Source organism: Hibiscus syriacus, unplaced genomic scaffold (genome assembly GCF_006381635.1).
Source record: "Hibiscus syriacus cultivar Baekdansim isolate YM2019G1 unplaced genomic scaffold, ASM638163v2 tig00111769_pilon, whole genome shotgun sequence".
Lineage (NCBI taxonomy): Eukaryota > Viridiplantae > Streptophyta > Magnoliopsida > Malvales > Malvaceae > Hibiscus > Hibiscus syriacus.
Genome location: NW_024063172.1, coordinates 2,884,971 through 2,910,841, shown reverse-complemented (window position 1 = coordinate 2,910,841; position 25,871 = coordinate 2,884,971). Strand labels below are relative to the sequence as shown.

The window sequence follows — 25,871 nt, the reverse complement described above, 5'->3', positions numbered from 1 at the left end:
ATCAAATTAATTGCTCTTCCTTTTTGTCCAAGACTGATTAGTCCTAAGACGCAGCTTATGCATGGGGTCGTCAACAACTTGATTGCTCTTCTGCTAATACTAATTCCAGTATTCAGACTTAGGATTAATTTGTCTAATTTTGAAATTGGAAAGGATTTAAAAATATTTAAACCAACTATTTAATTTATCTGATCTCGAGGACCTAAAAAATACTTAACAGAATATTATTTCAAATAAACCTGGAAAAAGTATTATTTCAAATGATCTTTTTAAGAGATCAACTACATGGAGACAAGAAAGCGAAATAGACACCCATATAACATATCAAAAGCCATTTTTTATGAGACTGTCGTTTATTTGTTTCTCTCTCTTATATTAATCGTATATTCATCACTCTCTCATAATTAAAAAAACGTTATATGGTTATTAAGATGACATAACCAGCTGTGTCGATGGCACAAACCTCCTTTCAACTATGTCCTCGATCTCAAACTTCATCTCGTTATGCCTTTCACACGGTATTCTATAATCATGCTTAACTCCATCATCATCATCATCATTATGTACTACTTCGTTGTTGTCACATTGTTTCATAAAACTCTGCTTGATGTTCAACGTGGACAATGCCATCGTTGATTCGTGTATTTCCCATGAATGATCGTAGTTTTCATGCAACTCATGTTGTTGTTGTTGGTGTTGGTTATTGTTGTTGTCGTCGTCGTTGTTTATTGCGAATAGGTCGTCGTCAGGTTCTTGAACGTAGTAATAGTTCGAATTATACGAGTTCAATGGATCTTGGGGATTGATTATGTCACCCCCTAGGTTTAAATCGTTATGTTGTTGAGGTTGTTGTTGGGCGGCCTGTGCTCGACATATGGCTAGTTGATGGTAAACGAGGTCAAGTTCGGCCTGGCTGTATTCGATTTGTCGTTGGAGTTCTTGTATGATCCTATAACACCCTCCGACAGGGTGGTTGGCACGCGCGTCGGATTGGACCACGATCGTGCGCATGGCGATGTCCTTTTCTGGAGGGTTGGGTTCCTGATGATCTTGGTTATGTTGCTCACCCGAACAACTTGTGCGCGTTCAGGAACTGTCGTTGTCGATCGTGAGGGAAATACGGGGCGAGGATGCAGTCCGGTGCACACTTCCTACGTTGGTATTTACACGCGTAGCAAGCTTGCGTAGTACCGCTACTACCGGTTCTCGAAATGCTCATGTTTTTCTTGTGGAGGGATATCTTTCTCTTTTGTTGTTGATTAGATTGAAAGGATTAGATATCGGATGCGTTGCCGCCGGGGATGGTGCAGCTTTTTTTTGTATGTTTTTAATTTTTTTTAAAATGGGATGCTTATTTCTGGAGGAAAGGATGGAAAATAAGAGATGGAGAGAAATAAAAGGAATGAAAGACATGTAGGTATATGAAGGGGAAAGGGTCAAAGAAGTGAACAGTTCAACAAATTTCTGTTAACTTCAAAAGATTTTCATTGTTCTAACTATATTTAACTTGGATTTCGGATTCAATTAGCTCGTTTTAAAGTGTCGAATTCAATAAGTTTCGACTCGAATGCAATACATGAACAAAGTTCTATCAATCTTATTTGAACTTTTATGAACATCCAGTTGCCACTTCCAGGCATTGAGATTCAGTGCTATACATGAGCATCAATGGTACCAAAAAGAGAGAAGGAAAAGGAAAAGATTGCATTTGAACATGATATTAAGAGTTCTCTAATTTCGAAACAAAGAGATGAATATGATCTGATTCCGTGACTGCAGGTGATTCCGTCCGACCCTTCGGATTTGAACAGAGAGCTCTCAACCTGAATGCAGCAATGTCGAACAATCATCGATACGAAAGAATCAAAGAAGAAAGCACATCCGGTGTATGAAAGCAGCATCATACAAGAACAGCATAATGAAGTAATTCTATCATAGGATAAGTGCATCAGTAACAACAGCCACAACTGTAGCAGCATCGTTCTCCAATATATAGGTATGTACTTGTCTCCATGGTCCGGTTTTCGTGTTCATTACTCAAAAACTCATTTGACGGAAAGATTCGTTTCGCTTCCGTTGAGTTCATGGAACACAAATATAAGCATTTACATAGTTCGGATCTTCCCGTGCGTGATATGCGCTCCCTAGAACACTATAACACAATCTATTAAAGAGTAAACAGTCTTTCACATATTTCTTTTACACAAAACACAAAAGCAATGCATATAGCTCATGCAGATTGCATTTTTGATCAAAGATTGTTTACAATCAGTTCTTAGTAGAACCGTTTTCGAATGATCGTGAATATCTTCTAACTGCAAATTGTTTATGTATCCATTTCCTTACCTGTGAACTATGGCTCAGTCTTAACAAGATCTTCAACAGTGCTTCTAAAATTGGCAATCAAATCACTTGAATTTGGGGGAAAAAAACGAATTTTACACAATGAACACTTGGAAAACTTAGATTGCAGATGAAAATACAAACGCAAAAACCAACTACTTACCTCCTTTGATTCAGCAATTGTTCACTTTCCTCTTGCCTTTTGTTTTGTCCTTCAACAGTCTACAAATCCAACATCCAAAAAATTTTGAAGTTATAAAAAGGAACACTATAATGCTAACACATTTGCACATGTTAAGAGCCTATCATCTATGTTAAGCTTTCTCGAATGGTTCGAGTATCGTTTTATCCCAACATCAATGTCCGAAATGTGTCGGAAACAAGATTAAACAAATGCATGTCATGATATATAAGCAGACAATATAAACTATAAAAACCAAAACAACATTGTTCAGTTCATTAAAAAAAACTAGGTAATTTACATGTCTTTGGTACTAAGTGATGCTCCAATGGAGTTTAAAAGCTGCTGGCACTTCTCAAAATGATTGTTCAGTTCATTTATCTTTCCAAATTCGTAATATTTTTATTATAAAGTTTAACATTTTCTTTTGATCTTAATAGAGTAACCATTAAAATTGATGATCAAATTTCCTTCCACGCAGATAAAAAAAAGTGTTACATAACGTGAAGACCTGGTTTATGAATATGCTCGATGACTCTTGGATCCTAAGACTCTTAGATCCTACAGGGGCAGGTTGTTTTGGAATTTATTATTCCCTATCATTGATCGGAAGATTTGGAAGAGTCGATGCAGCATGGTGCTCCAACCTGATTACATTGAACGTGAAGACCTAGTTTCTTTAAATATGAAACTTAAGAATGAGATTGTGGCTGCTAATGAAGCTAATATTGTGAATAAAATTGCTTATCGATCTGTTAAAAGATGGAAGAAACCCGACTCGGACTGGGTGAAAGCAAATGCTGACGGAATTTCATCGATTTTTTTTGATAAATTTATGTGAATAATATATTTTTAATTATTTAACTAAATATGTTAAAAAATCATTTTAAAAAAACAACATTCATTAAGTACGAAAGTCGAAGATATTTCATGCTTGTATCTCTATTCATATAAATGTATTTTCAATACGTGTCACACACCTTCTTTATAATAAAGTTTGTCTAATTCTTTTTATAATTTTTTTCTTTCCTTCCATCTTGACCCTAATAGTACAATTTTCCTGATATTAGTTGAATGTATGAATTGTAATTTTAATCATTTAATAATGAACGTTCAAATTCTCACTATAATCACTGATGTTCGAATTCGCGGTCTTTATAAATAAAAACGATTTATTTAATCATTGAGTTAAATTGATTGTGCCTCACCACGTTACTTTTAAGGTTTGATAGGATTGGAACAATCATATATGCAAGTACAAAAATGGAATCAATCATATGTAACTTGTTTTATTTCCATTTAATATTTTATTTTACTCAATTCTGTATATAATTGGTACTCATATAATTCAAGATTTTAGACAAATAAATAACTATGTATCAAAAATTTTCTAAGACTGGATTTTTTTTACAATGGCCGTATGAACGCATTGATATTCACATGATTTATACATCAATCAACAAAATTTAAATAATTCGGAATAATAAGTTTGAAAATTCAACATTAATAATTTTATTAAAATTATATAATAAAAACTCAAATAATCATGTACAAATTTATAAAATTTGCAATAAAATTTAAATGCACATATATAATTTTTTTTTCATATGTATAGTGTCAATAATCAAAATCAAAGTAATAATGTTGTTAGATAAGAGAATCGGGCCTAGCTTACATTATTTACTGTTATTTTCAATGTAAATAATGTATTATGACATTCACGTTATTTATTTAATCGAATAAATTAATCTTATTGTAACGTCAAATAATATTTGTACCATCGCATGCGTTGTGTTGAATTGACGCTTTAACAATTTCATGACGAAGACGCCTAACTAAAATTGTTAAATTTAAAGTAATTTAAGTTATAAAATTATGTCATTAAGGAAGAATTTTCAAGATATTCTTATGGTTATTTTGTATGAACTAAATTACCTTACTGATTTAAGGAATGATTGTTATTCTAAAAGTTTCGTATTCGAACACTAACAATTATAGTATGAGTAATTGAATATTCGTTATTAAATAATTAAAATTATTTAGAATATACATTACCTGAAATTATATTACGCTAAACTTGCCATGGTTTTTGTGACTGGGAACTGTTGATTGAGTTGCTAACATCAGCGATGTTGAGAAAATCGCCACCGGAGAAAGCCTTAAGACCCAGAAAATCTCTTGTCAAGCCTCGACCATGAGCACCGCCGCCACTACTTTCATGGGGATGATTATTTCCAGATCCAGAACCATTCTTGTTCTTCGCATTCAAAACCCCACTAAATGCAATGTCATCAAAGGGCGTGGCGTCAAATCCAGTAGCAGCAGAAGATAGAGAGTTCATCATTTCTTGAAGAAGAAGCGAAGGATGATGACTATGAAGAGGAGGAGCACCTGAGCTTGCCGCATGTTCATCTTCACATGGATGGATAAGTCCACCGAAATCAGTACAAGCTGCTGGTGCTGGTGGGAGAGTGTTTTCATCGAAACTAGGGGGGAATATATTTGAAGACGATGAAGAAAGACCAGTCCATGACATTGGTTGAGTAGCCACCCGACATGGATGAACATTACTGAACCTTTGTTGTTGTTCTTGTGAATTAGATGTTCCCATGATTGTTCTTGAATTCTCCTCTGCTAATGCATCACAGAAGTCTCTGTGAGTAATGAAACTATCCCTCCTGGAACAAAATTTGCACATAAAATTTCCACAAACACTCAAATTCATCAATACCTGAAGATTTTGATTGTGTTTTTTTTACCTTGAGAATACTGTACCACAGTCACATCTATATTCCCTAGTGCCACAAATCTTGGAATGAGCTTTCCAGTCCGATTGAACCGCATACTTCTTGGAGCATTTTTCACATTTCCACTTCTTCTCACCATGTTTCCTCGAATAATGCTTCTTGATTCCGGTCAAGTCACCGAGTGCCCTCGATGGATCATGATGAGCACAGGTTGTTTCCGGACATACATATACCTTCTTCTTCTTCACTTCATTATTTGTTCTTTGCTTTAACTTCCATGGCAAGTTATGGCCTCTCCGGTGAAGCTTGAGGTTCTGGTCTCTTTGGAACCCTTTGTTGCAGATATCACAGACGAATCTGTTTGTTGCCATCAGTGTTTTGGGTGAAAAAGCCACCACTTCCGCATCCGGATCTGGATTTCCCGGTTGGTTTCTCTTTCTCTTCACCGGTGGAGATTGAGCTGGTTGGTGGTTGGTGCCACCGCCGCCCGCACTGTTCCTTGAGGAAACAGTTGCTCCGCCTGATGTCAAATTAGGCATGTTCTTGTTGTTGTTTCTGTTGGTAGTGGAAAATGTAATCTTTCATTTCATCATCATCTTCTGCTAAACAAAGTGTATGCAGATTAAGAAGAAAATATAAAGAAAAAGGATTTTTAGCTCATGAAACTGAGAGAGAGATGTGGATGAGACGGAGAAGATGATGGATTTGTAATGAAGACTGCAAGAAAGACGAGAAACAAAAAAGAGGATGGCTAAGCTCTGACGTTGCAATTTCTGTCTTTTTCCTTTGGTCTTTTCTCACCCCTATTAAATCAATTCATTTTGATTGTCTACTTGCCATTAACGTAGCTTTAATTTTGTAGCTTTCATTTAAGATGTTATTTTGTTGGGTTTTAAATTATCAAAAATTATAAAATAATTTTTTAATTATAAAATATTATTTTATTAAATTTTTCGATTATTGAAAGTTATAAAATAGTAATTTATATTTATCTGTTAAAGAATTGACAGTCATCTAAGTTGAATGTTAACCTATGAACTATGATATGATAAAATATGATTCTGAACCATTTGAGTTTTATTTTGTAGATCGACTCTTCGTTTACATTATGTCATCGTGTCAATGCTTGAAATATTAAGTTGTCAAGCCAATGTTGAAACCAACAGTGGTGCCACTAGACACTATTAAAATATAATTTTATTCTGACCCGATCAACAGATTAACGTTCATCTCGGACTACTGTTCATTTTTTAATAAAAAATGACAAGTTTGGAACATATGAATAGTTGGTGATCATTTTGTAACTTTTAATAGTTAGAGACTCAACGAAATAACACCCATAATCAATAGACTATTTTGTAACTTTTAATAGTTGGGGAATCAATAAAATAGTATTTATAGTTAGGGGATCATTTATGTACTTTACCTAATCTTTATTAATTTCTTCTACTAAGTAAAGTATATATATTTCATACTTGCCATTTTTTTATAGTATTTATGTGGTTATAAGTTGTTATCATTATTAAAATGATTAGATTTAATAAAAAAGAAATCGAAAACGGGTGTTGAATTTTATAGGATGTTTTATATTTTTCACAACCCAGTTTTTCAGTGCATGTTGATCCTCGATCAACACTAGTTTTATTATTTTTAATAGGCATGCAAGATTAAAATTAATCTAAAATAAATAAATTTTAGTATTGATTATTGTATAATGTGTAAATTATAAATTTAGTTCATCTCTCGTGAAAATCCACTAGAAACCTTTATTTCAATAATGGGTTCCATGTTCATCTCAAAGGGGTAAATCATGATTAGTCAATTAACCTGCCAGTGCCTTTAACTTTCTTAAGTAATTTAAACGATGATATTATCATTTAAAAATAAGGATTTTTTTTCATTTTTCAGTTGAGTTGCCAATTAAGTATCCTATTACAATAATGGGGATTTCAAATTAAAAAAATGTTTTTATTTAAAATTTCTTTTCATCATTTTGGATGAAAAATCTCACAAGTTTCATCCAAATAATTCTAGCCTAATCTTCATTTAATTAGATTATATGAGAAACAAATTAAAATCTAATTCTTAAGCCTACCTAACTTCCTTTTATCCTTTTCCCACATGCTTGCATGATGATCATAACTAAAATGTGTGTAGTGTGATTGTAAAACCACAATAATCCTTTTTCAACAAAAGACCACAATAATTAATGCATGTATGTTCATAAATTTGAATCAAAAAATTGTTAAAATTCATGATAATTATAGAAAAACAGCTTATATTCAACCATGAACGTGGGAAATTATTACTATTATCATCTTTATCGATGAATAATGATATATCTAAAAAAACTTTTAGGATATATATATTAATAACATGAATTTTTTATGCAAAATGAACATAAATAAAATTATATGATAGATACAATTCATAAAATAAACATCTTAAAAATATTCATATTTTAAAATAGATACTTTACATCGTCAAGTCTTACTAGTGATAAAGTTATAAAAGATGTCAGTTGACTCCTAAAATGAATTATATATATATATAATACATTTTGCATATAAAAAATAAAATTGAATTTAATATTAGTGCAGTTATCACTATAAAAATAATTTTTTCAAATCCATAATTTAAATCGGCAAAACTTTTGAGATAATGTTTTGAAAAAAATTAATTCATGAGATAAAGTACTCCCAAGATTAATTGCTCAAATAAGATGAAATCCACAGTGTTGGCAGTAGGTTGCCATGCCTTCCGGGCGACCTACTAAGTCGCCATGTCTTCCCGGCGAGCTACAAGAGATTGCATGTGCCATGCACATCCCAACACGCTGGGCATCCGAAGCCATCCGACCGAGGCCATCCGAACGAGCTATGCGAGGGCAACCGGGCGAGCTACGCGAGGAAATCCGAGGGAAGCCGAGCGAGTGTAGGTCGCCCGGAGTGCATGGCGACCTACAAGGTCGCCCGGAGGGCATGACGACCTATGTGTTGGGACGTGCATGTGCCATGCAACACGTTCATTCTCACGTTCATTCTCTCTGTTTGAACAAGGGTAGGTCGCCCGGAGTGCATGGCGACCTTGTAGGTCGCCCGGAATGCATGACGACCTACCGTCAACACTATGAATTTCACCCTATTTGAGCAATTAATCTTGGGAGTGCATTAACTCGTGAATTAATTTCTTTCATAACATTATCTCGAAGTTTTGCCATTTAAATCTAATATTAATTATCTAATTTCATTGAAATTAAATCGATAATTAATGGTGTTGAGATATTATGTGAAGTAGTGGTTGTTGAAATGACAGCGAAAGAGGAAAATAAATATTTTAGAGATTATTATTACTATCTAATTATCAGCGCAGTGTAAAGGACCAATGGAGGAGCTCGTAAATTGGCAGGCTCGTAAACGTGGGTGATTGTGATTGGACCTGAGTTTGACAGAGCCGTGCAAGGTACGTGTCTTCAGATTTCCTTCTCTGTCAGGGACAGGCAGCAAAATTCGTTTTGACATCTCATAAATTTAAAATTTTAAAAATATTTAATCATTGCTAAGTAATTTTAAAAGATGGGTAAATATATTTTTTTTCTAAAGATATGAAAATATCAAAATCAAAAGTATTCTGAGCTTTTATGTTTCGAATTAAACTTGATACACATCAGACTACTAAAAGCATCGGTCATCAATGAATTTGTTGACAAAATTTTATTTTTAACGAGCTATGAGACAAGGATTGTCCAAAAACAAATGGTGAAACCAAATATCAAGATCATCAAAGTGCATAGACAAGAGCATATAAAAATGGAGATTTTGGGGATTCACCAAGAAAGAAAGAAAGAAAGCTATATGGGGGAATATGCATAATGCAGCCCAAGAATAAATGTTTTGTGATGTTCGCTCATTGAATATTTCACCTGCAGATTATGGTGCAACGAGTTCTCACCGACCACAAACTAAAATATAACAAAGCTAGAGTGTTACCGGTATACGCAATCCATCGTAGCTAAGTTGTACATCGAGACCCTCGGTTTGCTTCAGGTTGTCAAGGTATTCACTCACTTTTTCATGGTCCATCAGATGCATCATGCCTTCATAAAACCACAACAGCAAAGCACGCAATTATAAGAATTTAATCCTAAATGGAACAAATTTACATGGATGGAACTAAATTGCGGTGACAAAGGCCTGAAACTACAGAAATACCGGTAAAGAGTGTCATCTTCGGCTTAATCTTCTGTACTTCCTCCAAAGCCTAAATATAACATACAACAAACTTAAGTGTAAGTTTCAGGGTTTTAATGTTGTTTCTTCCCAGAAGATGTACAGGAAAATACCCTTGGAAGTCCAAAATGAGTTGATGAAGATCGATCCGGCCTCAAAGCATCCTGAGATAACATTTTACGTATGGGCTTAAGTATCCCGATGTTAATTCTTGTGTATCAACATCGTACAAACACATATATCTAGAAAGAGAGAGATGACCAGAATGAGGATTTCGCAGTTTTCCAGAAGAGGATAAGTTTCTCCGGGTATATCGCTGACATCACTGCAATGTCATTATCAGATGAATAATGACTTGCCGAAAACTGAACGAAGAAAAAAAATGAAAAGAGGAAAAGTAAAACTTCTAATATTTTTAACACATAAAAGTATTACCTGATGTAACAAATATCACCGAAACGAAAACCTAGTGAGCGATAACCACGACCATGCCACACTGGTAAAGGGATAATCTATCACAAATTTAGACAGAGAACACAAGTTATGACCAGAGGTGACCTGAAATGTATTAATGTTGAAGGGGAGCTGGTGTCTTAATTTCATACATTTAGGCATCCATTCTTATCAAATAGATTATTAAGCATGTTTCAGCAACAATATGCATGAATGCAGCAAAAATATATTCAATTTAACACTAAGCTGTTCAACTGCCTTTTCCCCTTTTCTTTTACGTCATGATGCAAGGAGAGTCAAATACACAGATAATCTGTCTGTAAGGCCCAATTCACTTTTCGACAGTCAAACTTAATTTAAAACCTTCATTCCAGTTACCGGAATGCATATTGAGCAAAGAAATTCTCATTCGTACCAAGTGAGTAAATGTCTAATCACCTGTAAATCATGAACGACGAAAGGTTCTTCACGTATGATATTAAATTGCAGCTTTGAGACTGCAGCACCCGGTATAATCACACTTGTATCCACCAAATAATAATGAGTCTTTTGCATCACCTGAAATTGTTAAGGAAGATATTATACAATTGTTCTAAGCATCAAAGAACCAGTGATAATTTTCCACTTTTTACTCAAAAAATGCAGGATATTTCCAATAACATAGTTTATTACCAGACACAGGCAAACATATATCTACATGACCATCACATATTCATATGTAATATGACAGAGAAAGGTAGAAATGATTTTCTGGACCTCAAAATCACGCATTGCAGCATAAATCGGGATAGTTGGCTGCACGTTGTTCGTCCAATCACGTAGATCATCAAGACCTGAGGAAGCATTAAGACAAAATCTATGTGGGAAAATGCGGGTTTCTATAAAAGGAAAGGGGGGAAAGGCAAAAACTAAATAAATCATTATAGGAATATCTATTTAGAGAGTAACATTAGAAAGTGTTCAAGTCAGAGACCTCCAATTGCATCAGCATGAGAATGAGTAATTATAACCGCATCAATTGTTCTTATCCTGACAGAAATGCAACCAGTTACAACAGGGAAAATACATGACAGTCGACATATATACCATAAGATAATCAGAATAACATTTCCACCACGGGTCTTTGATGCTTAATAACCTTGAAGAATTGATAATAAACTCAGAAACGAACATTCTTAGTAATGTTACACTTAAGGGGCATTAAAATGAGCTCTGAAATGAGTGAAAGCTTATAATATTCACAAAATCATATGTTCAGTCAACTTAGTTTTAAAGTCCTTAATGCTAGTTAAGACAGAAATGAGAAAACATTAACATTTATGTGTAAAACCAACAATAATAAGACGAGAATTTTAACTGCATTCCTGGATAAAATGTGAACAGAGTATAATGGGAACATGAAAAAATCCAACTAGCTGGTTCGTGGTGCCAACTGTATAAGGGGACGTATTATAATATCACAGACCCCCAAATCAACAGTTCAAAATGCAATTACTGAGAGCTACTAATGGAAGGATAAAAAGTTCTCTGTCACAGGCACAGTTAATAAGGTGTATGAGACTACAAAGGTGGGAGGGAGGTAATTTTCAAAATTTCAAAAATATCAAGTCATATGCACTAATATTGTAAAGATGCACGGAAAGCAACCACAGAAGCGCATTGATGATCATCATAATAATCTACTATCAAATATTAACTCCATCAGGTTGGGGAAAAGAGGCTTAGGGAAACAAGGTCTGTTCCCAAGTTATATCCCAGCCATTAGAGCAGGAAAAGAATAAGATATCACACATTAGGTCATATTCCCAAAACTAAAAATGTAATGGTATCTAAGAACACCACAAAGGCTAGAACTTCACCCTATAATGAACATACTCTAGTGTTAATATATTGAACATCATAGACCATCTAATATCTTAAGTTAACTAAAAATTTTAAGAAAGAGAAACACTAAAAACTAACCCAAATTCTGGGAACCATTGAAGAGCACTGTGGTAGAAAAACCTACAAAACAAAGTCATCAGATAATTTTATCTAGGTATTGAATAAGCTAGCAACAATTTCAGCAGCCATTAAGCATTAGGCAGTAAGCACTAATGAGAAAGAATCTTTGATTGATTTTGTTCTCTACTTAAGGCAAAAACAAAATAAATGCGCCAAACTTTGAAAAGGTTATACCCCAATTTAGGCATAGTTAACCTGTAATGCTTAATGTTTCAACTGCCATTTCTTTTGGCTAAAGGAAAACAATCAATTGGCTTTTTTTGAAAATTTCCTTTTACATGATAACTGTAACAATTTTGTATTAACAATCAAATGCCAGCATGTAAAATAATTGTGAGAGAAGTACAAAATCTGGAGTCAAATGGAATCTGTTTAGATCACAAATTCCCCAGAAATGATAGCATTTTCAATAATAGCTTTTACAACTAACTTCTAAAGGAACACTTGCTTTCATTAAGGTAACCTTCACTTACTTGCCAGCATCTATTAGAATGTTGCATCTTCCAGAAGGCTTAGAATAACGGACAAGTAAGCCTGTATTACGTCTCCGGTTTTTGTTACCAGGCTCTGCTGCTTTGATGCAAACCTGTGAAAACCACAAACCATTGACCGTCTTCAAACAATCAAAGCAGAAGTTTCAAGGAAATACAAAGAAAGCAAGGGAAAGCAGATTATGATTAAGAGATCAGTTCAGATGGCCAATATACCGGGCACTTCTTTAAAGGGTCAGTTAGGCAGCTAACGCGAGGAATGCCTTCACTAGTTCCTGTCCCTATAAAAATTATCTCCGATTGCTCTGTAGATGACTTTTGGCTAGTACCACCAGTAGCAAAATCTGCATTCAAGGCACTGTCACTACAAATAACTAATCCTTAGGTGCCAAGCAATAGCAAAATAAAATCATTACACCCTCATTAGCACTATCAACAAGAATAACCAATCTTTTGACAAAGATTAAGTCGAGTAATCGATCCACCATGCTTCCCCATTGTCACTCCACACAATCTAAACAATATAATACCACATTCAAGAGATGCCAACGTATGATCAATTATCCAAAAGAGCCTAAATTTGCATCTAAATTCAAAGAGAACCCAAGATAGCTTATCCACTACGAATAACATCAATCCTAAGAAAATAACAAATCTCATCTTATTACAAACAAAACCAATAAAAATTCTATGAAAATAACTGAAACCCAGAAAAGATAATCATGCATTTAATTGGATACTAATCCCAGAAACGTAAAACAAATTATAAGAGGATCCAGACACAATAACAAAAAAGATTAGAGATTAGTTAGAAAAGTACGTACAAGATTGAGGGCAAGCTTGAAGAAACCTCCTGAATGGAAAGAAACCATTCCTTGCAAATGAAATTGGAGAGTTTTGTATTGATATTTGGCGTCTGTCTGGAGCGAAACTCGTCAAAGGAGGCGTGGATCGAACTGTGCCCAAAAATGGAACCATTGACAAAGCTACCATTTCTTTTTTACTTAATATTTTCGGCTTACTTTTCTCTTTTCTGCTAAAGCTTTGGAAATGAAAAAGTGAAACTAACTCCGATAAACTACTCGGATAACTAGGAAAGGTATGTACACATTGGACACGTGCGTCGTCGCAAATTAGGTATTTACACTGATGATTGGATCCCTAGAGGAAGAGTGTGCATTGCGATATGATTGCAGGAAGTATTATGCTTCCAAGTCGTTCTATAACGCGGACAAGATGGGAAAAAAATCTTAACAGTCTAAGTAAATGAATCTTCGAGTGTGGCCGATGATGTCAGAAGAAGATGGGCAAGTGTTCAGGTAAGTATTTTATTGCACTTTTATTATTTTGAAAGTCTCCGAGTTTCAATTACTGCTAATCAAATCCCCATTGTTGTCTCTATGCAATTCCAAGGAACATTTGGTTGATCGTAGAAGGGAAACAACTACTCTGGCCAATAGCTAAAATACAAAATTTGCGTGGAAACCATGTCAACCTGATAAACAAATTGCTGGAAGAAGGATTCATTTTTGAAGTTTTCTGTCATTGAAGTGTTACAGTGTAAATAATTTGGTCTTGCTGATGAAAAAACCCTAACAATGGTTTCTGTCCACGTGTCTCATATTCTCTTCTTGTTTTGTTCATATTTGTGCAGGCGGACATTGAAATTTCTTTTGAGATAAAAGATCTTGAAATTGATAAGATGATAGAACAAAGCTGGACTAACCCACAGTTGTTATGCAGTCGAAAGGGTGCATTGGTTCAAGGGAGTCTGGGATCATTCGTGCTTCTAATTTTGGCATCCAGTGATTGGTAAGAGAACATGATAGTCTTCTTTCGAATTTTCAAATTCAGGATCAAGTATGTGTCTTAATGTGTACCAACCCATCCGATTCTTCCCTGGATCAAGACGTTGACAAGACCACTTACGGAGCTTTTGTGGACGTGGACATTGAACGACAACAATTGTCATTGAGGACCTTGGTGAGTTTATCGTTAGATTTAGACAAATGTGGAGAGTTTAATTTGAACCAGCCATTTTTAATCATATATTTTTGTTTTAACAGATTGATCATTCCGTCATGGAGAGCTTTGATGGAGGTAGCAAAGCTTGCATCACATCTAGAGTTTATCTCACAAGGGCCATTGTGGAGAGAGCCCACCTATATGTCTTCAACTATGGAACGCAGTCCATAAACATTGCGGGACTGAGTGCTCGGAGCATCAGTCCGCGAAAATCAATTGAATATTCAATCACGGCCCACGGGACGACACTTGACTTATTCATGCAATAAAAAGAAGGGTAAAGTATATAAATGGTTCACACCATATAGCATTATTTTATTGAGTTCCCTAATTATTAATGTTACTAAGTGGTCTCTCGACAGTAGGACGTTGCTTTGTTGAGTCCCCAACTATTAAAAGTTACAAAATGATATCTCAATTATATGACACTACTTTGTTGAATCTCTGATTATTGAACGTTGATTGCCACGACTACCATGGATAAAGCTCGACTGCCATGGCTGATTGCCACGACAAACCGACTGTCATATCCGATCAAACACTAATTACCATGACCAAAAGGATTTTTAGGGATTCAAAACCCTAAAATGAAATCTTTAATTTATATCATTTTTTGGTGTTTGATCGGTTGCGGCAAAGGGATTAAAATTAGGGTTTTAAAAGTTTTGGGTTTTTTAAGATTTGAAAAAAAGTTTTTTTAAATATATATATACATATTAAATAAAAATTCTCAAAATTACTAAAACTTGACACGTGCCACTTAATAGAAATTTTTAACGATGGTTAATGCCCAGACACGTAAAAGTATAACGTTGGAAACATTATACACCTATTTTTAGCATAAAATTGTTTAAGCACCAAATCATATTTCAAAATATAATTTAAACACTTATTTTTGTATTAAACCTTAATATATTAATGTGACCATTAAATTTATTAAAGTAACTGTCTATGCGTAAATAATGATGTGTTTAAAAGACTATGGTCTATTTATTTATGAATGATGACATTTTTTTAAAATTGATGAATGAATATTTATTTAATCATTGGGTTAAACAACAAAATATTAAAATTAAAAAGATTTAAAACTGTTCAAAATGATTAAAAAAAGATTTCGAGTATAGTAGAGGTCCCAAAACCACAATTTCGCCCATTTAAAAGGAGCGCGACATAATGGATGGCTGGGCTTAGCCGATCGAAATCTGTGGACCAAGTTAGCTTCACTTGCATGTTTTTTTCATCGTTGCAAATTGCTGGGTTTTGAAGGCAACTCACTAACTTTAGAAAAATATTACCAATGGAACAAGGGTGAGATAATTTCCTTGTTTCATTCTTCAAAAGAGGGGGGGGGGAATTGCATTTTTGAAACAGCCCATGAATTGTACGTAATAAATTCATTGGTTCTTTAGGAAAAACCAGCAAAAAAGATGTAATGTGGGTAGTTGCATTTGCATGAGGCGCCATTTTTCAAAAGCTTGTGTCATCCATCTCAACTTTTTTTCAAATCCCTTCTCTCAATTCTCCTGAAGTAGTGAAACCAATCTAAGAGCAAAAGAAAAGTGGTAAAATGGCTACGAAATGGAAGATTGCCTTGTTTGCTTCATGGCTTTTGTTATCAACTGCTCATTCCTTCTATCTCCCTGGTGTCGCCCCTCGTGATTTTCAAAGGGTACCCTCTTTCTGGGTTTATCTTGGCTTGTTTTTTATAGTGTTTTGTGTTGATTTTGCATTTGAGTTTTTTTTTATTCATGGGGATTGTAGGTTTTATGGTTTGATCTTAATGTGTTCTATTCCTTTGGATGTGATTTGACCTTCGTTTCGCTCTAATTGCATTAAAAGTTTTGGATTTTGGCTCTGAAAGAAAGCTATTCAATTAAGTGAAATTGAACATTTGTATATATGCTAGTACCATTTGTTTGTTTCATGAATTTTATACTTGCAATGCTGGGAGAATCATGTTTTCATTAAGAAATTATGGAGTATTAAGGATGTAACCGGTTGATAGCCTGCGTGATGTATTTTGGCAAGATATTTAGCTATTGAATCAATCTTTCCCCCCCCCCCCTTAATCAATGTGAAAGTTATTTGAGCTTAAAAATGCATGGCTAATCTTGCTGTCTTGCAAGACTCATGTTTTAATTTGTGTTTCCTGATTGTGTAACGTGAATATCAACACCTATGTGCAAATACTTAAAAGTGATTTGGTTTTAGATTCATATGTAATTCACTTTGCATGGATCGGATTATATTGCTTTGGTTCTGTGTAACGGGTAATATAAGTAAATATAATGGTTAGGTTTTGTCTCCTTTGTTGTTGTTAATTTTATTATGCCTTAAATTGTCCTTTTTTCTACTCTGAACAGGGTGATCCCCTGTATGTTAAGGTGAACAAACTGTCATCTACAAAGACACAAGTACCATATGACCATTACTACTTAGACTACTGTAAACCAGCCAAGATTGTGAACAATGCTGAAAATCTGGGGGAGGTGCTACGTGGTGACTGCGTAGAGAATTCCGTCTACACCGTGAGCATCTGTTACCTTTTGTGGTGTTATGTATTTGCTGTTGGTGAAAAGTGGTATTCAGTGGAAAGGTTAATAGATTATATCTGTAATTCGTTTTTTCTTGTTTATAATGCATTTTGCTTTTTAGTTTGAAATGAGGGAGGATCAACCTTGCAAAGTAATCTGTCGAAAAAAACTTGATGCTGGATCTGAAAGAATTTCAAAGAAAAAATTGATGATGAATATCGAGTTAATATGTAACAAAAATGATGCCTATGATTCATGTTTCCTTGTTAGTTTCTTTTCATGGAGATGCTTACTGCTTTTACTGTTCGTTTTGTTTGCTAGCCACTCTCCTTTGATTGCTAATAAGTTTGTGTTGATGCAAGCGATTATTTATAATCTTCCAGTCGCTGTTTTTAGACAAAGGAGAGACGGAAGTCAGTCAACAACATATGAACATGGTTTCCAAGTTGGATTCCAAGGGAATTATGCGGGGGTATGTTCAGGGAACCTAGTTTTGTTTTCAAAGTTTTATGTGTTCTTTACTTTTATTGTAACTATTATTCCTTTACAGAGCAAGGAAGAGAAGTATTTTATCAACAACCACTTGAGCTTCAGGGTCATGTTTCACAGGGATACTGAGACTGATGCTACTTGAATTGTTGGGTTTGAGCTTACCCCAAAAAGGTTTTATATCATTTTCTCGACTTTTTTGTTCATTTTCCAGGTTTTTTAAAGTCAAAATTAGTTGATTTGTAGCTTTCGCCTTGGAATTTAAGAAACTAGTTAGGATCATGATTATTTTCTGTTGGCTATCAAATGACTGCCATACTTATGTCATTATTGTCCGTTTTGTGGCTTTTATTAACAGCATTAATCATGAATACAAAGAATGGGATGAGAAGAATCCCCAGATAGCAACATGCAATAAGGACACCAAATATCAAACTCAAGCTAGTACTGTTCCACAATAAGTTGATGTAGGCAAGGACGTTGTGTTTACATATGATGTAACTTTCAAGGTATTTGCCTTTACTTTCTTCTTCCCTGTCATCGTTCATCATATCCACAGTTTTTGGGTGTGTGTCAGACTGGATGGGCCACTGGTTTGCAGTTGAACAGGTTACCAGCCAATCCGGTCTGCTTTTCCCAACACTGGTCTTAGTTTCTGCATTAAAACAATTAGGAATTTGTGAATTCATTATACTGAAATTGTTTCTTATTTCTTCGGCCTAGCATTGATGCATGTTCATGACACTATTAGAGAATCTGGTGTAAAAATGTCCTAGTACAATTTTAGGTATTGTTACCTGTATTTACTATTTTTGCAATGAATAACTATCATCAATTTTGTGATTTGTTTCTGATTGTTGAATTCTAACAAATGCAAAATTTGTATTTTAAAATTAATTATATCTATAAGAATCTCGGAAATCCGAACTGAGTTCATGGATCGGTGGAGCGGAATAGAATAGGGGTTGAAGAGGTTAACCTAAATATCATCATACATGAAAAAGCACGTCTTAATCAGCTTTGTACCCCATAAATGACAGAAAAAAGAAACATAAAGTTAAGCAGCGTTGTGAGATTTAGCTTTCAATGCTTCAATAACTGCCGAAAAATCGTCATCACTGAGGCCATATGATTTTGCAACCTTGTACAGTTCTTTCACCGCAGCTGCGATAGGAGTGGACTGGGAAACACATCAACTTTAGAGTCGGGTCATCTTTGGTGCTTAAAGAAATGGAAATTACAAAGTTGAATCATTTTTCCACTCAAATTGATGCTAAAGGCTTTATGTCATGCAAAGAGAGAACAAGATCACAAGAGGATCCATCATCCGCTGTTGTGAACGAAATCAGCATCTTTTAAGACCCAAATTTCATTTCAGTTTGATGGTTCTATCAGTACTGATTAAGAAGAGAAAACAAGTCGTACCCAGCTTTTATGACATTGGTGATCCCATAATTCCCAGACCCAGAAACCCAACTCGACCTGTAAATTTATCTGTTACATTAAGCGTAATCCTTGTAAGAGTTAGATAACACGTCTGGAAACTGTACCTTATAAAGTTATAAATTCAGTGAGAAATTGAGAACCCTTTGGGCTTGAATCCAACACAAATCTCCATGAATTTCAATTTCCAAATAATTCCTCAAGGTTTTTACTTTTCCTTGTTGCAAAGACACCCGACAGTTTTTCCAAATCATCTTTATAAGAAATCTATAGCATTTATGGAGAAGGGCAATTCAACTTATGCACAAAAAGAATTTTACTTTTTCATTTTCGAAGAAAAAGAAAAGAAAACTAGCTATCAAAGAAGAAAGAAAACAAATTATACAAGAACACACAAGAACACAAGAACACAAGTTAAGGAAATACCTTGGGGTGAAGCATCAATGGCCTGAGAAGAGTAAACCTTGAAAGAAAGAGAAAGCAGAGGCTTTGAAATAAGAGAAGAAATGGGTCTGGCTCTGAAGTTAATGGGAATACGAGGGCAGAAGGTTGAGCACAATGCCATGGCTGTTGAAGATAAGTTGATAATGGGCTTAACCTTAGCTAACAAAATGAAAGGCGAGCAGCCCCTTGTTAAAACTCTGTGAAATGTAAAATCTGATGCAAAGCTCACATCTCAATGCAATGCTTTGCTTTTGTCTGCAAGTGTTCGGAGAAACCGATAAAGAATTAGAGATCAGCTTACCCTTGCTTTCTGAAATCATAATTCCATTCTATTATTCATATTAAATAATTCCAATTTTATCATTTATATCTGACATTCATATATTTCAAGATTCGGAATTATTCTGTTCAAGTATGAATATTGATTTAATATTATGAAAAATGGAAATTACATTAGTTAAAAACGGTTCACTCTTTTTTATTTCCAGAAATATAATAAATAGAAATCAGCAGTGACGGGATTTAGAAATATTTTTGATAATGCACACATATATGTTAAAGATCTAAATTTTTTTAACGAGACAGGCATAACTAAAATTTCATGGTGAACACCATTAATAAAATAGGTCACAATCGAAAAAAATTCAAATTTCAAGGTGAACACAATAAACTTCTAAGGTGAATATCATCGATAAAATAAATAACTAATCGAAGAAAATTTAAATTTCAGAGTAAGCATGTGTCCACCCTTGTCCCTTAATGCATCCGTCATTGGAAATCGATAACGGCCAACACAACATGAATATTAGCATATACGTCGAAATCTATATAATATGATAATAACATAATATGGCATGAAATGGAGATATAAAATACATTGGCCATTGTGCCTGCAGTGACATAAATTCATTATCAACTCTGTTAAACGCGAATCTTCATATTAAACAGCGGTAATATTTTCAAGTTCTGTATAATCTACATTAACACCAACCTTCTATTTCATTAGCTTTCAATCTGGGATGCAGATGTTTTGAGCGATATAATTAGCTTTTTACTCAAACCAAAACTCCTTAGATCAACTAAAGCTCGACAACATCAATGCAATATATAAAGATTGCAGTGATGGAATACGCCAATGATTGGGTCTCAAAAGATGGGAGTTGGCTGTGCTAGCTGAGGGCTGAACTTCAGCTGAAAGCACGGCGTATAACGATCAGAGAGTTTCGTCGTTCTATACGATTTAATAGCTTTCCACGGAGAGCCTGTAAAACCTAAAGTTATGACAATGGTTTTACTGCAGAAACTAAAGAAACATAATTCAAAGATACGTACTACAAAAAGTGGGGTGATTTTCTCAGTCGAGTTGGCTAAAGAAATGCTGTCATCAGTTTGAGCTTAATCTTGATTTCCCATTTTTCTGCCTGCGCGGAAAATTCGAAGAAGAAAGGTGAATCATAAGTGCTGTACACAAAATTCAGAAACCAGGAGTTAAAAGATGAGCAACCAACCAAAACGAATCCTTCTTTTCTTGAGCTAATAACTCTTCAAAAGAGATGTCAGTGAATTCAGAATCCGTGTCTTCAATCGGCTCGCGGGACTTCCCCTTTGACTCCATGCAAGTACAAACTTCTAGCATCTGGGAAACAGTCATTACTCATTACAACCACAATAATGTCTGTTCTAATTGCAATAAGAGAGCAAACAACATTATAAACGCTCTTTAAGTTGCATGTATAGAAAGGGCAAAGAAGCAACTTCCATGAAACACAACATCGTGTTCTAGGTTATTGAGATAACTGCCGAGAGAAGAGCGACGAAGAAAAAAAGCTTTATTCGCAATTAAGTTCTGCTAACTTTCCTCAAAAACTAAGACCGACAACAGAATTAACAAAACTAACAATAAACAAATCTGAATGCAGGTTTGAATTGTACCTTCTTATAGGCCGGTGATAGTTTAAGTTGCTGTTGGAGCCAGTTATAGACAAACGCATCCTCTTCTAATCTCTTTTGCTCCATTTCCAGCTTGTATATCTAAACATGCAAATCCATCCATTATCAGCGGAGATCAAAATTAATGATAATGGCCGCTTCGTACCAGAAGCATAAATTTATCTCATACGATTGCTCACCTGCTGCCTTAGGCGATCAAATGATGATCGATCTGCTTTGAATAGTAGAGCCCTTGTTATTGTAAACTTACGTTTGATCACCTCAGACCTGCAGTACAATCATAGCAGGGAAATCAAATAGGAAAGTCGGCATTCAAAGAACAGATTAATGATGGAAACTTAAGCAAAGAATATGAGAACCAATGTTTATGTTTAAAGGTGCGAAAAAAGAATTAGAGAGCAATTCAATATTATGAGAACGAACAGTAGAAAAGTAGTTAAGGGCTTAGATGGAAGAAAAAGGTCGGGCAAACTTGTTACATAGATCAAAATCAAGCAGCATGTTTTTCTAAAAACAATAACCACAAAGGTAAGCAAAACAACTGAAAAGCCAAAACAAACATCTGGATTTGTAAAACATAACAATAATTATGAACTTACTTCTGCTGCAGCTCATTCCTAGCCTCAATCAAGCAATTGGCAAAGTCACCTACCTGCATAAGGGAGGATAGTATGTTACAGATGTGGCATACTAAAACTACAAGTAATACCCTAATAAGGTACCCGGAAAAAAGGTGGGGAGATCAATGAAGACACTGAGCCGAACATTTCGTAGGGGAAGTTATTTATATTTTATCCAGGTGTAAGCCTTACTATTCCTTATTGACATTGGCCAACTGAATCTTGCTTTCAGCTAAAAGTGCACCAGAAAAACTCAAAAACAAAATGGTTCTATATTCCCACCATGTACCAGCTGCACATTTCAAACCGATTTGCAAGATACAAAATTAATATTCATTTGGACAATAAAATTTTGAGTCTGTTAATGATTCCATGACGAGGTTTGCACAAGCAAGTGAAAGCTCTAGTCCTACAGTCCATGATCTACCAGTGAGGACTCGGATCAATAAACTTCACCAAAATCCTAAATTTTCCCTCAATAAATCCAATGAGAACTTAACTATCCTCATACTTTATATTTATATTATTCAACAGAAATGTTAAAACTTCAGTATGATCATGATGTACAAGCAACTTTCATTGAGATCACATCTTTTCAAGTGCACTCATGGGATTAACTCATCCTTGACCTTGAAGTACATGGAATAATTGAGAATCTACCTTCTCCAACTCTCCATACAACTCGACATACATACTAATTGAGACCATCATCTCACATTCAGAATGTCTGTAACTCCAGCAATCAAACGCTGGGAAACAAGTAAACCAGCAATCTAGTTCATTTTTTGGAACTAGAAAACTGTAGTTACTCTAAGTTGCAATTTTAATTAAGACCGTCATCTCAAATTCAGAATATCTGTAATTCCATCAAAAGCTATTTTCATATCTAAACCAAGAGAACTTTAAGCAAGTGGTATAGAGGGCAGTAATATGAACCAGACGGTTTGAGGACCGGCTTAACTAACAGTTATAATAAAACCCTTGTTTGCAAGTTATTTCCAAATCTGACCAGATTTCATCAGACGATTTTGTAACTTGATACAGGCAAAAGTTATGAGAATCTCTTTCCTCCTCCTCTCTTCCTTCGTAACATTCAAAGTTATCAGAAAAGAAATAACACAAACTAATAAACAATTCCAAATTAGATGGTCGTACCTCCCAAGCAAAGGAAAGGAATTTGAACTTTAAACTTTAAATCATTGCTTGAAATGAGAACAAATTTGACCAAATTATTCCAAAGATAGCCTAAAGATAAGTTAAAGAACTGGAAAAAAAAGCACTTAAAATGTCTTCAAAAGATTAAGCTTTAGTTTCAAGATAAGCCATTCATTTAAGCAACGTTCAAAAGAAGAGTCTTGAAAACTAAAATTAATAATACAAACTACAAAAGATTAAGCTTTACTATCACTTGCTAAATAAATTAACTGATTAAAAAAATCAAAATCTTAAGAGAAATGGAAAAAAAAAAACAACCTGAGCCAATGTTAATCCTTTGTTTTCATGACACTTAACAAGCTGATCATATTGTTGTTTGATCTTCCTCTGCGTTGCACTACTCGTTGATGTAAACGGGTACAAGCAAACAAGATCCGGCTTGACCCGACCCCCACGACCCGAGTCTTCCCTCTTCTTCTTATCGTCCTCGGAAAAGCCACACCTTTCTTCACCATTTTCTTCTTCGCGTTTGGAATCCAATCTCTTCTTCTTCCCTCTCTTCTTCTTTTTCTTCTTCGTCTTATGATCCTCACCACCCGATTCACACCGCTCCCCATCTAGACCCGACCCGAATTGACCGACATCCCCGCGATGTTGGTTTTCACCAGCAAACAAACCAGCCCATTTTGCAGAATCGGAAGGCATGATCTCAAGAAGAAGCGAATGGGGCAAATGGGTCGATTCGTTTTCGCGGGTCGGTGGTTTTGAATCGTTAAAGAGGGCAGGTTCATTATGGGGGTTTCCCTCTTCTTGTACTTGTTGTTGTTGTTGTTGGTCATGCAGTTTCTTGTAGTGGAAAGAAAAGAATAAGAATATGAAAGAAGAAAGAGAGGAGAAAGAAGAACAAAAACATTGGGAAAGGATGGGTGCAAAGCAAACTAAAAACGAACGGGAAAGAAATGTTAATTTTATATAGTTTTCTGTTAAACGGGGAAACTATGGATGAAGAAGAAGAAGCTTTGAAGGTTTAGCCGCCATTGAAACGCGTTATCGCGACACACAAATATACACAGAAATTGAGAGAAAGGGAGATAAACTGTTTGATGTTTGGTCACAGAGAGGCTTATATTCTTTCCTAGGACAACTTCTATAATACATAAAAGCTAATCTTTTATATATAAGAAAATAAATAGCATATATAATAAAATTAAGGATAAAATATGTATTTAATACCTAAACTATTAATTTTAGTATTTAAATTTTAATTTTTTTTAAAACAATATATAATGTTTAGTATTTGTTTTATTTTAGTATCTCGTCATTAAAATTTAATCGTATATTTTTATGGGTAAATTATATCATTCATAACTCAATTATCTTTTCACTCCTATTTTGGTATTCAAGTTTAATTTTTTTTAATTTAACTACTCAACTTTTAAATTGCTCTTGTTATTTACAGGCACGAATCAAAGCGATTCAATGGTAAATGAATTATTGTTAATCGTTAAGGTCGGGTTCGAGCACCAGAATGTTAGGGGTGTGAGCATTTAATGTCAAATGGTTAAGAGTTATCTTTGAACATATATTACTTACCATAGATTAATCAAAATATAATATTAATTTATTTTATTAATAATTTTATGAGATGACACGCCCTTTTTAAGATCGAAGAAACTGGTAGATGAATGTCTCCCCTTGGAACTGGAAGGTATATTCATATTGACGTCAAAGAAGTTGGCAGATGAATGTCTCCTTATTGAACTTGATGGAATGGTACAATAAGTGGATTTCCCATTAATGATATAAAATCATTACAGATTGTTTGAGTTGACAGTCAACTTGATGAACTAGTTGAGGCAACCAGTAGTGGAGAATAATGACATACCACGAACTGCATGAACGACAACAAATATGACATACATTTCTGTAATAGAGTCTGAATTTTGATTGGAAGTATAAACCATCATAGCAACAACTTCATTGGTGGAGAGGTCGAATGTTGTATATGTTAAAGGAAAAATTTTAGTCGAAAATATGTATTGAATTTTAGACAATCTTTTAGTATTTCCAACACGAACCTTCCTTGAGATTTTTGTTATTAATTCTTCAATAGTGATGTTTCTCTTGAAGGTAATGAGGATATAATGATCTAATTGGAAAACAACCCCGAATTCATCTTCTTGAAATCTTCTATCATAATAAATAACAACAGAAATAGAAGTCATTTTGAGAGTTTGAGAGTTTGAAAGTTTGAGAGTTTGATAATTTCAGAGTTAGAGAGTTTGATCATTTAAGAGAGTTTGAGAGTTCATGCAATTATTTTCGTCAATTATGTTTTATGGGATGAGACACTATGATATGGCATAGACTTTCTGAAAAAAGAGAAAGTGCTTCCTTTTGAACGAGCCTCTCAGACAATTATGTAAACTGATATTTTTATATGTCAGCAGTCGGGGAACTGTTCTTATAAATGCTATATATTTGATGGAATGAGACACTATGACATAACATATATTCTCTCGAAAAGAGGGAAAGTGCTTCCTCTGCAACGAGACATCTGATTTTTTGGTCAATTAATGGAGGCATGGGTGGCAAGGATGGAGGGGATAGAGGTGGGTGGGACACAGTGGCAATCAAAAGCACGCCCGAGGAGAAGCGTTGGTGCGTGAGGGGGAAAGGCGCGGTGCACCAAATACGCCTTAGGTGGGTTTTTACGTTTTTCATGTTTTAGTGTTAGTTCAAATATTTTTCGTGAACGAAGTT

General features: G+C 34.7%; 6 protein-coding genes and 1 long non-coding RNA gene across 7 annotated transcripts; 3 read left to right on the top strand and 4 right to left on the bottom strand.

The window, feature by feature from the left end:
- Positions 1 to 361: 361 nt before the first annotated feature.
- Positions 362 to 1,222, bottom strand: LOC120169430 (LOB domain-containing protein 22-like). Its single transcript, XM_039177573.1, has one exon. It carries the CDS (start codon positions 1,009 to 1,011, stop codon positions 427 to 429), a length of 585 nt encoding a protein of 194 aa, XP_039033504.1. The 5' UTR covers positions 1,012 to 1,222; the 3' UTR covers positions 362 to 426.
- A 3,302-nt stretch (positions 1,223 to 4,524) lies between these two features.
- On the bottom strand, positions 4,525 to 5,975 carry LOC120169429 (protein indeterminate-domain 7-like). Its single transcript, XM_039177572.1, has 2 exons — positions 5,284 to 5,975; positions 4,525 to 5,202 (listed from the first exon to the last, which is right to left on the bottom strand). The coding sequence occupies exons 1-2, from the start codon at positions 5,808 to 5,810 to the stop codon at positions 4,596 to 4,598; spliced, it is 1,134 nt and encodes a 377-aa protein (XP_039033503.1). The 5' UTR covers positions 5,811 to 5,975; the 3' UTR covers positions 4,525 to 4,595.
- A 3,151-nt stretch (positions 5,976 to 9,126) lies between these two features.
- On the bottom strand, positions 9,127 to 13,523 carry LOC120169573 (putative hydrolase C777.06c). The gene is made up of 12 exons (XM_039177690.1): positions 13,273 to 13,523; positions 12,665 to 12,792; positions 12,431 to 12,543; positions 11,916 to 11,957; positions 10,927 to 10,982; positions 10,710 to 10,786; positions 10,392 to 10,511; positions 9,936 to 10,012; positions 9,762 to 9,825; positions 9,614 to 9,664; positions 9,483 to 9,531; positions 9,127 to 9,367 (listed from the first exon to the last, which is right to left on the bottom strand). The coding sequence occupies exons 1-12, from the start codon at positions 13,439 to 13,441 to the stop codon at positions 9,249 to 9,251; spliced, it is 1,065 nt and encodes a 354-aa protein (XP_039033621.1). The 5' UTR covers positions 13,442 to 13,523; the 3' UTR covers positions 9,127 to 9,248.
- A 191-nt stretch (positions 13,524 to 13,714) lies between these two features.
- Positions 13,715 to 14,742, top strand: LOC120169889 (beta-fructofuranosidase, insoluble isoenzyme CWINV3-like). The gene is made up of 5 exons (XM_039177961.1): positions 13,715 to 13,767; positions 13,862 to 13,982; positions 14,103 to 14,207; positions 14,303 to 14,431; positions 14,515 to 14,742. The coding sequence occupies exons 1-5, from the start codon at positions 13,715 to 13,717 to the stop codon at positions 14,740 to 14,742; spliced, it is 636 nt and encodes a 211-aa protein (XP_039033892.1).
- Positions 14,743 to 16,028: 1,286 nt separating this feature from the next.
- On the top strand, positions 16,029 to 17,138 carry LOC120169888 (transmembrane 9 superfamily member 6-like). The gene is made up of 3 exons (XM_039177960.1): positions 16,029 to 16,142; positions 16,837 to 17,069; positions 17,129 to 17,138. Exons 1-3 carry the CDS (start codon positions 16,041 to 16,043, stop codon positions 17,136 to 17,138), a joined length of 345 nt encoding a protein of 114 aa, XP_039033891.1. The 5' UTR covers positions 16,029 to 16,040.
- Positions 17,139 to 17,370: 232 nt separating this feature from the next.
- Positions 17,371 to 17,973, top strand: LOC120169526. The gene is made up of 3 exons (XR_005520665.1): positions 17,371 to 17,479; positions 17,558 to 17,670; positions 17,855 to 17,973. It is a non-coding gene; the product is annotated as an uncharacterized LOC120169526 (long non-coding RNA).
- Positions 17,974 to 20,525: 2,552 nt separating this feature from the next.
- On the bottom strand, positions 20,526 to 24,105 carry LOC120169978. The gene is made up of 7 exons (XM_039178048.1): positions 23,427 to 24,105; positions 21,933 to 21,985; positions 21,513 to 21,600; positions 21,316 to 21,414; positions 20,892 to 21,019; positions 20,716 to 20,804; positions 20,526 to 20,654 (listed from the first exon to the last, which is right to left on the bottom strand). The coding sequence occupies exons 1-6, from the start codon at positions 23,811 to 23,813 to the stop codon at positions 20,768 to 20,770; spliced, it is 792 nt and encodes a 263-aa protein (XP_039033979.1). The 5' UTR covers positions 23,814 to 24,105; the 3' UTR covers positions 20,526 to 20,654; positions 20,716 to 20,767.
- Between the last annotated feature and the right edge of the window lie 1,766 nt (positions 24,106 to 25,871).